General features: G+C 38.3%; 1 protein-coding gene across 1 annotated transcript in view; it reads right to left on the bottom strand.

Annotated features, from left to right (window-relative positions):
* Positions 1-457: 457 nt before the first annotated feature.
* The window catches only part of GADL1 (glutamate decarboxylase like 1), a gene marked incomplete at both ends in the record, with an annotated part of 171,503 nt that continues 157,810 nt past the window's right edge, over positions 458-14,150 (bottom strand). Inside the window, one exon of the mRNA XM_081247363.1 lies at positions 458-631. Within this exon, the coding sequence (XP_081103489.1) occupies positions 458-631 (174 nt within the window). The remainder of the gene's footprint in view (positions 632-14,150) is intronic.

Below are 14,150 nucleotides of genomic sequence, written 5' to 3'. Positions count from 1 at the left end.
TCACGTGGAAGGCTCCTTAAAATTCAGAATACCCAGCCCACCCCCAGAGTTTCTGATTCAGTAGGTCTGGCGCCAGGCTGAGAACCTGCATTTCTAACATGTTTCCAGGTGCTGCTGGTGTAGGGATCACACTGTGAGAACCACTGCTTTAACCCACTAATTTCGATGTTCTTTCAAGAGAAATGAAAGCTTAGAACCCAGAGCCCATGTAGTACTCACTAAACTCTCCCAGGCTCTGCCCCAGGGATCATCTGAAAATCCTTTATTGCAGGAGTAGCACCCAGGCAGCTAGAGTCCTTAACACTACTTGCTTAGCATTTTGGTTTTGCTGGGCAAGGAGGGGACATGTTTCCTATTTCTCACCAGAAGGGCTGCAATTTCCTATGTGTCCCCAGATGCCCTGGATCTGTAACCCTCCAGGGCAGGACCTGTGCCTCTGGGGGATCAAAAACCACAGCTACATGTCCCTACCTAGAAGGTCTATCTCATCCAGGAGGAAGTCCATGTCCTCCCGTCTGACTTGAGGGCTGATCAGCACCTGCCGGAAGAAGTTGACCTTCCCCCGGTGGGGCTGGTAGCCCAGCATGAGGCTCCCCTTCTTCATCATCCGCTCCTTAATGGCCGGGGCCACCTGCACGGGAGAGGAGGGAGGCGGTGAAAGACCAGAACACTGAGGCATCGTGATTGCATTGTACCCAGTCACTGGCTACTCACAGGGCAGCCACTGGTGAGGATGCCATTCTCACACACACAAAGTTGACATTAATAATTATCACCTGCTGAGAACTTATGGCCTATGAGTACTGATTCAAGCGCCTTAGATAGATGAATTCACTTAATCTTCACAATAACTCCACAAGGGAGATATTATTAACATACCCTTTCCAGATGAGGAAATTGAGGTGCACAGAGATTAGATAAATAGCCTGAGGTCCTGCATTTGGTAAGTGGGAGAGCTGAAATTTAAAAGCAGGCAGTCTCACCCAAGCCCATGCTCAGAAACTTAAATCACGATGCAATGATGCCGCATTAAAATCAAACCAGGTGTCCTCAGGGGTCACAGTCTCAAAAGTATCAAATGTTACGTTCCCAAATTTGTTGGAACTAAAAAATACTCCAGTTCAGGCAAATCAAATAAAGAAGATTAGTCAGAAATGGATAAAAAGCACACAAAATAACAGCCATGCCTTGACAGTCTACCAAAGAAAACACTAAAACAGGTACTATGTGCAGTTATATTTTGAAGACTACCAGTTTATTAGTTTATTAATAGAACATATTGGTTTGTTAACAGGAAATATAACCACTGTGTCACTTATTAAGAGGCGTACAGTTGGTAATAAAATTAGTAAGTCTGGCCACGGCAGTGAGAGGCCCGCATACAGCAAAAAAAAAAAAAAAAAAAAAATTAGTAAGTCCATATTTTAAGGATTTCTGGTGAACACAGGAAGAATGGGCCCTGAGAGCCCAAGTGCACACATTGTTCTAATTTTCCACTTCCATTTTCATTTTAACTCTTTCACAGTTGCTGAGCATGTCCTCAGTGAATATGGGCAAAGAGAATAGAATGAGTGTCCTCTCCTGTCAGGAAGAGGAGACTTAGCTACTCCAGAAGGGAGAAACGCATACTTAAATAAAACCAGGCACAATGTGATATAAGATGCCTTAGAAGAGGGGCATAAATCTCGGTTCCCGGGAACCCTTCTCAGAGTGTGACCACCCCACACCACTCTGCTTTGAAACACATCTATGATTTGTCAGATACTTCCCTAAACACAAGCCAAAGTACTTCATCCAGCTCTCAACAAAATGATCTATTCCAAGCTTATGGGAGGATCAATGCTTCAGACCTCTGGAGATATATGTTGGACTCAACCAGAGCCTTCTTAAGCGATGTCCAAGGGTCATTTTAGCTAAATACTTTTTTCATCACGTGCTCATTTTAGAACTTAAATCTTGTAAAACATGAACTATTACTGTGCTTACAACAGCAAAAACGAAGACTTACTAAGCACAGTCACACTGTCATTCTAGCGAAGGATTGGATGTCTCTCACAGTAAAAGGAACATAAAAAGAAAATATAAAAGCTTTAATGAAAAATAAATGAAGAAAAAGAAGATGAAGTCAGAGGTCAAGTTACTGAAAAAATACAGACCATCAGGTTCTATTAATGTCTGGGAATGTGTCACAAATTTTATTCTGAGCTTTTTAGATTAGAAAAACGGGGTTAAATCAACATCACCTCCATTCTCTTTGCAAAACTTAGTGACAAAGTCCAGTGGATACTGAAGCTGGAAGCTGGTAGGTAACTCTGTGTATGCTTATGCATGTCCATTTGAAACCCTTCAATTTGTATGCTCTTAGCATCAGTTTTCTTCCAAAGCTGTCTATGCAAGTACCACTTATTAGAATTATAATATCTAGTGAAATAATACTAAGCAAAGGAAAAGTGGAAAGGAGAGTGTTTTCCATAAAAACTAAGTTGAATCCTTTGGAAAGACCAGATGAAGGAGGCGAGGGGCTGCCAGAATTTACTGCCATCAAGTTAGGTGTGATGGGAGAGCTGTAAAAGCTTTAAAACAAAGTCTTGAGAGTCCAGACCAAATCTGCCCACAGGTGGCTGCCTAGGTGCTGAGCATGCTTTCCATTTAAAGAAACGTGAGCTGGAAAGGACACATGATTCCTGAAGAGTATAGTTTATGTAAGAACCATAGATGCCCTCAGAGCATCAGAACTCTGCTCAAGAAAATCCTCATTTGCTCTTGGAGATCCTCACTTGATGGAAAAAAAAAAAACCTTTCCATCAAAAGATGGGGAAATTAAAATGCACATAGATGTGTTTTAAGTTAAAATATTTAAGTTACAAATGCATCACATATTTTTCTAGGATTATTTGCTTTAACTTGATCAATCCTCATCCCCTTAGGTAGGTGGGGTTCTAGTGCATATGTGGGTATGAATGCGTGTGTATGTGCATGTGTGTATGTGTGTATGCATGCATGTGTGGATGTGTATGTATGTGTATTTGTGTGTGTTTGTGTGGTGTGTATGTATGTGCATGTGTGGGTGTGCATGTGTGGGTGTATGTGTGCATGTGTGTGCACAATCACATGTAATTTAAACTTCTAACCCCCATTTGTCATTTACTGCTCTTAAAATCCTCCTAGTCACAGGGCAATGCAGAACTGTGGGCTGACTTAGGCTCATGACAAAGGTACATTTATTTTTAATTCCAAGAGCGAGTGGGCTCTTGCATGTAACCTGTAGGTGTGAGAGTAGGTATGAGAAGGCATGGCCCACAGTGCCCATGCTAATCAATGCCAGGAAGATCTGGTCCATGTGGGGCAAATGTCTGCCCAGGAGAGTCACAGACTATCAATTTTAGAGCTTACAGCTTGTGGTTCTGTAGACTTTTTTTAAAATAAAAATTCCCTTCATATTTATCTCCATCTTCCTCTAGGTAGTACCCAGGGTATAATCCGCTCTGGCTTAGAGCAAATTTTAAATTTAAAACAGGCATGTTCTTGGCTCAAACCTAATTTGCATTATCTATTCCTATTTATTTTTCCTCTATTTTTCTTTCCCAAATCATAATTTATGCCTTACCTTTGGAGAGCAGTAGAATTTTGATTCCAGCTCCTAATGTGGCTCACAGGAGGCGCTTATCAAAATGAATGTCAGGTTTGCATTTCTTGTTAGCAAACCAAAAACATCTCCTAATGTGAGCAAGAAAGATAAAACTAAGAGGCACTCAGATGTGTTAATATAAAGATATTTTTGATCTTTAAATTCTTGCTCTTTGTAAGGCATAAAAATTTGCTTCCATGGGCAGAACACCTGGCATCAGAACCAAACTTCTAAGGTAAATTTTGTCACTGACTTTCAAAAATTATAAAGAAATTACTAAATATCTGTGTGATTCAGAGAACCAGCTAAGTAAGGGTTTGGCAGTACAACACACATCTTATTTTCGTACCCATGAATATAAGTTAATTCCTAGAGGTAATTACTCCTGGCCAAGAGGGGAAAACCTCCTTTGTTTAAATACTTCATGGGGAAAGCAAGCTGTAAGCAACACCAACATCATTCATTAAATCTGCCACAAATTGTAATTGTAGTAGTGCAGTAGTGGTTGTTGTTATTGTTAACATTTTACCAACTCTTTAACATTTGCAATGTGCTTTTCATGTCTCTGATTCTCATGAACCCAAATTAAAGCTTATTGGAAAAGAATCCACATTTTTGCAATTTAGGGACCAGAATGTTCTCGTGACTAGCCAGCTTGTCACCTTTGCACATAAAAAAAAAAAAAAAAAAAAATCAACCACTTCCTATTTATAAAGCTTCAGGCATAATCCAATTCTTGGCAGCTAGGATATTCTCTTTTGCTGATCACAGCAGAGAAACAGTCCTAATCCGACAAGATGGAATACTCACAAGGGAAAGAAAATATGTGCAAACTAAATGTAAGTATCCAAATATCGCCCCTAAATGGAGCACGCAAGGAGGAAAGCAATTTAGCAGGAGTGAGATTGCTTTCCAGCTCTCAATTATTTTACTGCTGGTTTTTCCCCAAAATTGTAAATCAAATTCTTTTCTCCTGCCTCAGTGCTCTGGTTCCTGCATCTTAAGTGGAGGAAGATCCTGACATTTCTATTTGGTTGCACAGAAACTTAATCGACACATTTCTGTAGGGTTGCTGTTTCCCCCCCTTAAATTATGTTTCAGCAATGATTTAGCCATTTAAACAGAATTTTGTTGCCACACCCCTGCTGCATAAACAGAAACTGGTATTTAAAAGTTGCTTAAACCCAAGGAAAAGAAAAAAACAACTCTCTCATTCTGGCCAAGTACAGTAATTTGGTAACAGATAACTGACCAGGTGTCACCAGAGCCTTTTATTAAAATAAAATCGTCATGTCTGTAAATTAACATTTCTTCTTAAAAATGTGTAACTTATTTAATGTTAAACAACACAGTTTTTTTCAATATACAAAGTGTTTCTCAAACTCTGTAAGGAAGTTCATTTTTTCCAGTCCATTACATACTTTTCTGAAATACAATAAAAGTGAATAACTAAATGAAAATTAATTACTAAATTAAAATGAAATAAAAAAGACATAAAAACAAGGTCCTACTGTATGGCACAGGAACTATATTCAATATCCTGTGATAAACCGTAATGGAAAAGAATATATGTGTGTGTGTGTATAACTGAGTCACTTTGCTGTATAGCAGAAATTTAAAAAACATTGTAAATCAACTATACTTCAATAAAATTAATTTTAAAAACTTTTAAAAAGACACAAAAGAAAGTAAGAAGGTAAAAGGAAGACATAATAAGTACAAGCTAAATTAGTGTTTTTTTTAAAAAGTCAACAATAAACTTACTGTTGTTATAAAAGCTTCTAAACAGTAACTCTGGGTTCCCATGTTTTTCTTATGGCAGACACCCAGTTCATGGATCTGCAGGGTGCTGGAGACCACATTTTGAGGACTGCTGCTCTGTTTTAACTCCCTTGTCTCCTTGGGGGTGTATATAATTTTAGTTATGAATGTTGGTGTTATTTTTCATACTTACTTCTGCATATTGGCATAATCTCCATACCATTTTGAATCGTGTTTTTTTTTTTTTTTTCACTAAACCACTGTGCCATAGTTTACCTAAACATGTCCCACTTGTTAAGTCTTGGAACTGCTTCCAATGGCACTTCAGTGAAACCATGAACCCAATCATGAAAACTCTAAATCAGTTCTTCAAAGTCTAGTTCAGAGATTATAAATGTCTCAAAATCTCCTAGACATTAGGATCTTTATACAACTTTTCCCATCAGATGCTCTAAGGGTGAAATAGTCACATTTTCACCTACAAAATACGGGGCAGCACAACACCCAGCATGACTGAGAAGATAAGCCCATAATTAAAGGAAGTGATCCCTTTAAGCAAATATGAGGGACAAAGACTACATACACTTCTACTGTGACTCTAGATAGCAGAATCATTCAGAGCTTCTAATAAACCCAGCAAGATTTGTGTTCTTCTAAATTCTCCCCTAAATTGATGTTCTTCAAACTCCAGATTTTAGAGCTGTTTTCTCAATTTCAATTTAATTAAATCTTCATTCTGTAATCTCTGAGGAAGCAAAGATTTTTTAAGGAGTAGGAGGTTAAACTCATAATAATTTGCACATCTTGTGGGTAGAGCATGGAGTGGGCAGGCAGACTAATAAACTGAAGAATAAATTAGAGTTTTATTGTAATTAATAAAACTTTTTCTAAGATTATTTTGCCTAAAGGAGAGTTAGTTGTATCAAATGCAGGAAATTATCTACAATATTTTTTCTCTCTATAAAAGTCACTTGAAAGAGTTTATAATTTCCTTATATTTACACTAAACTTCATACATCTTTGGCACCTTCTGTATTTCCCAGAACAGAGTTTATAGCCATACCAAAGCTACTCATTGCAATACATGGTTAAGCAAATAAACACTGAGAAAGCAATATAGTGGGGGCTGATTCAGCTGCTATGTTGAATGTTAGTTGCTCTAGCTCTAGTTTGGTAAGCTTTTTTTTTCTGTAAAATGCCAGACAGTAAATATTTTAGGCTTTGTAAGTCATACAAGCTCTGCTGCAAATACTCAACTATGCCACTGTAGCATGAAAGCAGCCCTAGACAATATATAAACAAATGAGCATGGCTATTTAGGGACTTTATTTAGGGACAATGAAATTTAATATTCAATATCGTATGATTTTCACATGTCACAAAATATTAACTGCTTTTCATTATTTTTCAACCTCTTAAAAATATTAAGCCCATTTGTAGCTCCTAGGCTGTACATAAATAGGGGATAAGCTAGATTTGGCTTTGGACATAATTTACTAACTCCCTGGTCAAAATGGAAAAAATACATTACGATATATAAAATCTACCCCTTAGAAGGAAAAAGTCTATGAATATTAGGTTCACTGGGCTTCTTTCAGAAACTCTGAATTGAGCCAGGAAATGAAAAAGTTCTTCCTGTCTCTTCTTCTCCAGGAGAGCATGAAACCAGAGCCACAGATGGGTGGGCAGGGTTGCCACAGTGGATTTCTTCCAGAACAATTATTCTTGAACCATCACAACAAGTAGCTTGCTTTATATTGTCTTCGCAAATAATCTGGGCTCCAAATAAGCCCCATCTTCCATGTTAACTTGAGGTGGGTTCTTCTGAGTAGGATATTAAAATCTAGCTCATGAAAAGAGTTGGCAGGAAATGTCCACACTTGGTACCTGGCACCCAACACAAAACTCTTTCCGAGACTTATAACAAGGTATGTAACTCCTTTCCCCATTTAAGTCATTTTTTTTTTGGTATAGTTTGGGGACATCTCAGATTTTCTGAGCCCAGATAGAGATGCAACACACTAATCAAGGTGAGGGCCAGAATTCAGGGCATGAATAGCAGCAACGGCCAGAATTTAAATGGAAGAATTCCAGTCCAAGAGAAGAATTAGCAAGAGTAAACTAGTCAGAGAACTTAAATGGGCTTTCCAGGGGCCCTCCTTCTTCTGAGAAAAGTGCAGACCAGCACAGTGACAATCTAGGAAGCAAACGGGGCTTTCCCAGTGCATATAAGCTGAAGGCCAATCAATCATCAGAGAAAAGCTACCCCGGAGAGATTCCCCAGGCATTCCTGAATGCCAGTAATGCAGTTATAGAAAGTAAGATGTGAGAAAGACTGTAAATCCTTTATTTGTTCATTACTTTCTCTGGTATTTATCTCCATAACTAAAGCATCATGATGGTCCTTGCATGAACCAGTGAATGGAAGGTCATCATAACACTGATACTGGATCACAGTCTAAACACAGATTTTCACCTCTTATTTTCCTTTTAGCTTCAATTAAAAAAAGATATACTCTCTAGTGGATAAGTGCATTCCATCAATTTCTGATCACGAAAAGAGCTCAAACATATAAGAACTTCCCAAAACTTAAATGAACATTTTTATCTTGATTTCTTCTAACTATACATAAGAACCAGATACTTTGATTTCTTCTGACTGTACGTAAGAACTGGCTTTTCTAAAATTTAAAATTTGTATGGAAACACAAAAGACCCCAAATAGCCAAAGCAATCCTGAGAAAGAAAAATAGAGCTGAGCTGGAGGAATCAGGCTCCCTGACTTCAGACTATACTACAAAGCTACAGTAATCAAAACAGCATGGTACGAGCGCAAAAACAGAAATATAGCTCAATGGACAGGATAGAAAGACCAGAAATAAACCCACAGACCTATGATCAATTAATTTATGACAAAAAAGGCAAGTATACACAATGGAGAAAAAGTCTCTTCAATAAGTGGTACTGGGAAAACTGGACAGCTACATGTAAAAGAATGAAATTAGAACATTCTCTAATACAATACACAAAAATAAACTCAAAATGGATCAAAGACCTAAATGTAAGGCTGGACATTATAAAACTCTTAGAGGAAAACATAGGCAGAACAATCTTTGACATAAATCGCAACAATATCTTTTTTGATCCACCTCCTAGAGTAATGAAAATAAGAACAAACAAATGGGACCTAATTAAACTTAAAAACTTTTGCACAGCAAAGGAAACCATAAACCAAGAGAAGAGACATCCTACAGAATGGAAGAAAATATTTGCAAATGAAGTGACCTACAAGGGATTAATTTCCCAAATATAAAACACCTCATGCAGTTCCATGTCAAGAAAACAAACCACCCAATCAAAAAACGGGCAGATCTAAATAGACATTTCTCCAAAGAAGACATACAGATGTCCAAAAAGCATATGAAAAGATGCTCAGCATCAATAATTATCAGAGAAATGCAAATCAAAACTACAATGAGGTATCACCTCACACTAGTCAGAATGGCCACCATCAAAAGTCTACTAACAATGCTGGAGAGGTTGTGGAGAAAAAGAGCACCCTCCTACACTGTTGGTGACAGTGTAAATTGGTACAACCACTACGGAGAACAGTATGGAGATTCCTTAAAAACCTAAAAATAGAACTACCATATGCCACTCCTGGGCATTTATCTAGAGAAAACACCAATTCAAAAAGATACATGCATTCCTATATTCACTATTTACAATAGTCAAAACATGGAAGCAACCTAAATGACCATCAGCAGATGAATGGATAAAGAAGATGTGGTACATATATACAATGGAATATTACTCAGCCCCCCAAAAATGAAATAATGCCACTTGTAGCAACATGGATGGACCTAGATATTATCTTACTAACTGAAGTCAGACAGAGAAAGACAAATATCATATGATATCACTTCTATGTGGAATCTAAAGAAAAATGATACAAATGAACTTATTTACAAAACAGAAACAGACTCACAAATTTCAAAAACAAATTTATGGTTACCAAAGGGGAAACAAATTTATGGAGGGGAGGGATAAATTAGGAGCTTGGGATTAACATACACACACTACTATATATAAAATAGATAACCAACTGTAACTACTACTGTAGAACTCTACTCAATATTCTGTAATAACCTATATGGGTAAAGAATCTGAAAAAGAATATATATATATGTGTGTGTGTGTGAGTGTGTGTGTGTGTGTGTATTTGTATGTATAACTGAATCAATTTGCTGTACACCTGAAAACTAACACAACATTGTAAATCGACTATACTCCAATAAAATTTTTTTAAAAAGATATTTTCATTTTCACGGGTTTAACATATTTCTGCTGTTTGGATATATGTGAAATTATAAATTAAGGAAAAATGAACACTATTATAACAGTGAAACTTCCCATCAAAGAAAAAAAAGAATTGGCTTTTCCTTTACACATGCAATTCAGAACATATAGAAATGGGTTTTGAATTCAGCTAAATATATATCCTCCCATCTGGAACCTCTGTGTTACACAGGGAGGTTGTTGCTAAATGAACAGCTATTGAAAGAAAACATTTCCTTATGGTCTAAACATGATATAGTCCAAAGGAGAAAGTGATTTTTTAGTCTTATAAAAAAAGTTCTTTGTGGTAATGGTTAGCTTTACATCCTTAAAATGTAGCAAATGGAATCTCTCACCCGATACTAAAGAAACAGTTGCTACCTCACAATACAGAAACCATTCCTTTGTATTTCCAAACACTTTAGAGTAAGTTGCCCCAAACATGACATTCTATATAGAATAGGCATTTGCCCTCCTAACACAGTTTGCTTTTGTCTAAAATTGTTCTGAGCTCACAGCCCTAAACAGCAGAAATTTTGCTTATGGCTGATCACACAGGTAGTTTCCACCCCCCATCAAGGAAGAAACCAGTATCTGCCAGAACAACCTTAAAGCACTTCCACATTTCTAAGAGCATTTCTGACTCAAAGAAGGAAAACTGTGATACTGTAGTATGGATACATGACCACTGGACTATATAAACTCTGTTCAAAGCTAGGTTTTCACCTTATTTTTCTTTATATCCCTCAGAACCTAATGTAAAGCCTTGCCAGGAGATAATGCTATGCACTTGTCAAAACTCACAGAACTGTGCACCTTGAAAGGTAAACTTTACGTGTGTGTAAATTAAGACATGAATAAATTAATTAACTTAAAAAACAACAGAGATTCTGAGAGGGCCATGTAGGTATGTGAGATCATGCAAGTATCTTCAGCTCCTAGTGCCCCCGTTTCCTTATCTCTAGGCAAGAGATAATAATAATAGTACAGGGCTTCCCTGGTGGCGCAGTGGTTGAGAGTCCGCCTGCCGATGCAGGGGACACGGGTTCGTGCCCTGGTCTGGGAAGATCCCACATGCCAAGGAGCGGCTGGGCCCGTGAGCCATGGCCGCTGAGCCTGTGCGTCCGGAGCCTGTGCTCCGCAACGGGAGACGCCACAACAGTGAGAGGCCTGCGTACCGCAAAAAAAAAAAATAAAATTAAAAAAAATAATAATACTACAGATCTCTTCCTAAGATTGACAAAATATGGCATGTGATATTGTGGGTAAAGTGTGTAATGCTGTGAACAGACAGTCCATGATGGAGATTAATATTCTTACTCAAGAAGAATCTAGAAATACAAATCAAAACTACAATGAGGTACCACCTCACACCAGTCAGAATGGCCATCATCAAAAAGTCTACAAATAACAAATGCTGGAGATGGTGTGGAGAAAAGGGAACCCTCCTACACAGTTGGTGGGAATGTAAACTGGTATAGCCATTATGGAGAACAGTATGGAGATTCCTTAAAAAATGAAAAATAGAGCTACCATTTGATCCAGCAATCCCACTACTGGCCATATATCCAGATAAAACTGTAATTCAAAAAAATACATGCACCCCTATGTTCATAGCAGCACTATTCACAATAACCGAGGCATGGAAGCAACCTAAATGTCCATCGACAGGTGAATGGATAAAGAAGATGTGGTACATATATACCATGGAATACTACTGAGCCATAAAAAAGAACAAAATAATGCCATTTGCAGCAACAATGGATGCAACTAGAGATTATTATACTAAGTGAAGTAAGTCAGACAAAGACAAATATCATATGATATCACTTATATGTGGAATCTAAAATATGACACAAGTGAACCTATCTATGAAACAGAAACAGAATCACAGACATGGAGAACAGACTGGTCATTGCCAATGGGGAGAGGGTTGGAGGAGGGATGGAATGGGAGGTTAGAGTTAGCAGATGTAAGTTTTTATGATAAACCATAATGGAAAAGAATATATAAAAAATAATGTGTATATATATGTATACATATGTATAACTGAATCACTTTGCTGTACAGCAGAAATTAACACAGCATTGTAAATCAACTATACTTCAATAAAAAATATTAAAACTGAAAAAAAGAAGAGTCTAGAGAACAAAATCTGGAAAGGAAATGGAGCATGAATTGCGATGTTTCCTTCTAGTTCTACCACTTATTGCATGTCCTTTAGCAAATCACTTGAGTTCTCTGTAGGTCTGAAAATGAGAAGGGTCATGTTGACCACTCTTAGATGCAAAGGATAAAGGTATTTTGGACATGGTGGCACTTGAAGCTTTTCTTCATGGTGGGCAGTGGAGGCTAATGGAAACTGTATGGTCTGAGGTTTTTTGGAGGCTTTGCAGCACATAAGATAAAATATACTGGGGCTTCCCTGGTGGCGCAGTGGTTAAGAATCCGCCTGCCAATGCAGGGGAAACGGGTTCGATCCCTGGGCCAGAAAGATCCCACATGTCGCACAGCAACTAAGCCCGTGCACAACTACTGAGCCTGAGCTCTGCAGCCCGCTAGCCACAACTACTGAAGCCCATGTGCCACACCTACTGAAGCCCACGTGCCTAGAGCCCGTGCTCCGCAACACGAGAAGCCACGGCCATGAGAAGCCTGCGTACCACAATTAAGAGTAGCCCCCACTCGCCGCAACTAGAGAAAGCCTGTGCGCGGCAGTGAAGACCCAATGCAGCCAAAAATAAATAAATAAACAAACAAATAAACTTATATTTAAAAAAAGATCAAATATACTGTAATAGGGAAAAACAAATCTGACTTTATATTAGATATGTTCCTTTTGCTTTAATCTTTGTGCTCTGTTGCCTGTGCTTAGTAACGCTGGCTCTGCATCTTTTGTAAAAGAATGTTGTGTATAGCCTGAAATATACAGGATAGCCCATTCTCAAGTCTCTGACCTTTAAAAGTCCATTCATATAAAGGTAAAAAGTTGCAGAACAGAGAATAACATGTGTTCTGTTGGAGGTTTACAGGAGCATCATGACCTACGTGGACAGCTGCAAGAATGAAGGATTCTGGCACCAAGAAGTTTGTAACTAACCATGCCCCGCCTCCCTCCAGTTTGACTTTAAAAGTGCTTTGCTAAAACCCTTTGGGGAGTTTGGGGTTTTTTGGGCACGACCCACCCATTGCCTAGCATGGCCCTGCAATAAACCTTTTCTCTGCTCCAAACTCCGACGTTTTGGTTGTTTGGCCTCACTGTGTGTCCGGCACAGGAACTTGCATTCAGTAACAATATCACCGTACTTATTAAATAGAATTCACACATAATTATAGAAGATTTCAGTTGAGTTGTGATTGACTAAGTTAACATAATGTTCATTATCTGTGATTTTGCAGTTTTTCTTTTGTATTTTGGAGCCATCTTTAAAAGTTAGCAAGTATTTTTATATGCCCCAATTCAGTTCTTATACCCCACCCCATGCTTATTTTGCCTGATGACTAAATAAACTAGCTCTATGCACATATGAGTGGCCAAATATCCACTGTCCTCAGGACAGACTCAACTTATACTTGTAATTATCACAGCACTCCTTTTCACTGTTATGTGTCCCAATTTAGAAGCTAAGTTATATGGTTTAGACTAACCATAAATGGACCAAGAGACTAGTTTACTGACTAGGGACCCAATTCCTGAAATTCTGTGTGACTCTGGACAAGAACTTTGGACTTAGGACTATGACTCCTGTGGGACTCATAGTCTTCTCTTATGAAAAACTGATAATCCCTTGTAGGATTGTCATGTGGACTAAATGAAATAATATAGATAAAAACACCAAGCATAGGGGCTTCCCTGGTGGCACAGTGGTTAAGAATCTGCCTGCCAGTGCAGAGGACACGGGTTCGAGCCCTGGTCCAGGAAGATCCCACACGCTGCAGAGAAAGTAAGCCCGCAAGTTGTGGCTCTAGAGTCCACAAGCCACAACTACTGAGCCAGCATGCCACGACTACTGAAGCCTGCACACCTAGAGCCCATGCTCTGCAACAAGAGAAGCCACCGCAATGAGAAGTCCACACACTGCAATGAAGAGTAGCCCCTGCTCGCCACAACTAGAGAAAACCCGCATGCAGCAACGCAGACCCAATGCAGCCAAAAATAACTAAATAAATTTATTTAAAAAAAAACAAGCATAGAGTTGGCATCTGCTAGGCACTCAATAATATGAACTAGTGTTATTAATTGCTTAAAATGAATTTGCTTTTAATCAATTTACATTCACACCTGGTCTTTTATTACTCTATTTCATTATCTCTTGAGACATGAACATTTGAAAGTGTTGTGAAAACATGACTTGTAATTTATTCTTTCTCCCCAAAGCATCTAAACTGTATTAAATAATTCTGAGAGGTTGTGAGTTAGCAG

The sequence above is a fragment of the Mesoplodon bidens genome (assembly GCF_964165515.1).
Source record: "Mesoplodon bidens genome assembly, chromosome: 10".
In the NCBI taxonomy this organism is placed as follows: Eukaryota; Metazoa; Chordata; class Mammalia; order Artiodactyla; family Ziphiidae; genus Mesoplodon; species Mesoplodon bidens.
Note: the sequence above shows the minus strand (reverse complement) of the source record. Positions and strands in the feature narration are given on the sequence as shown.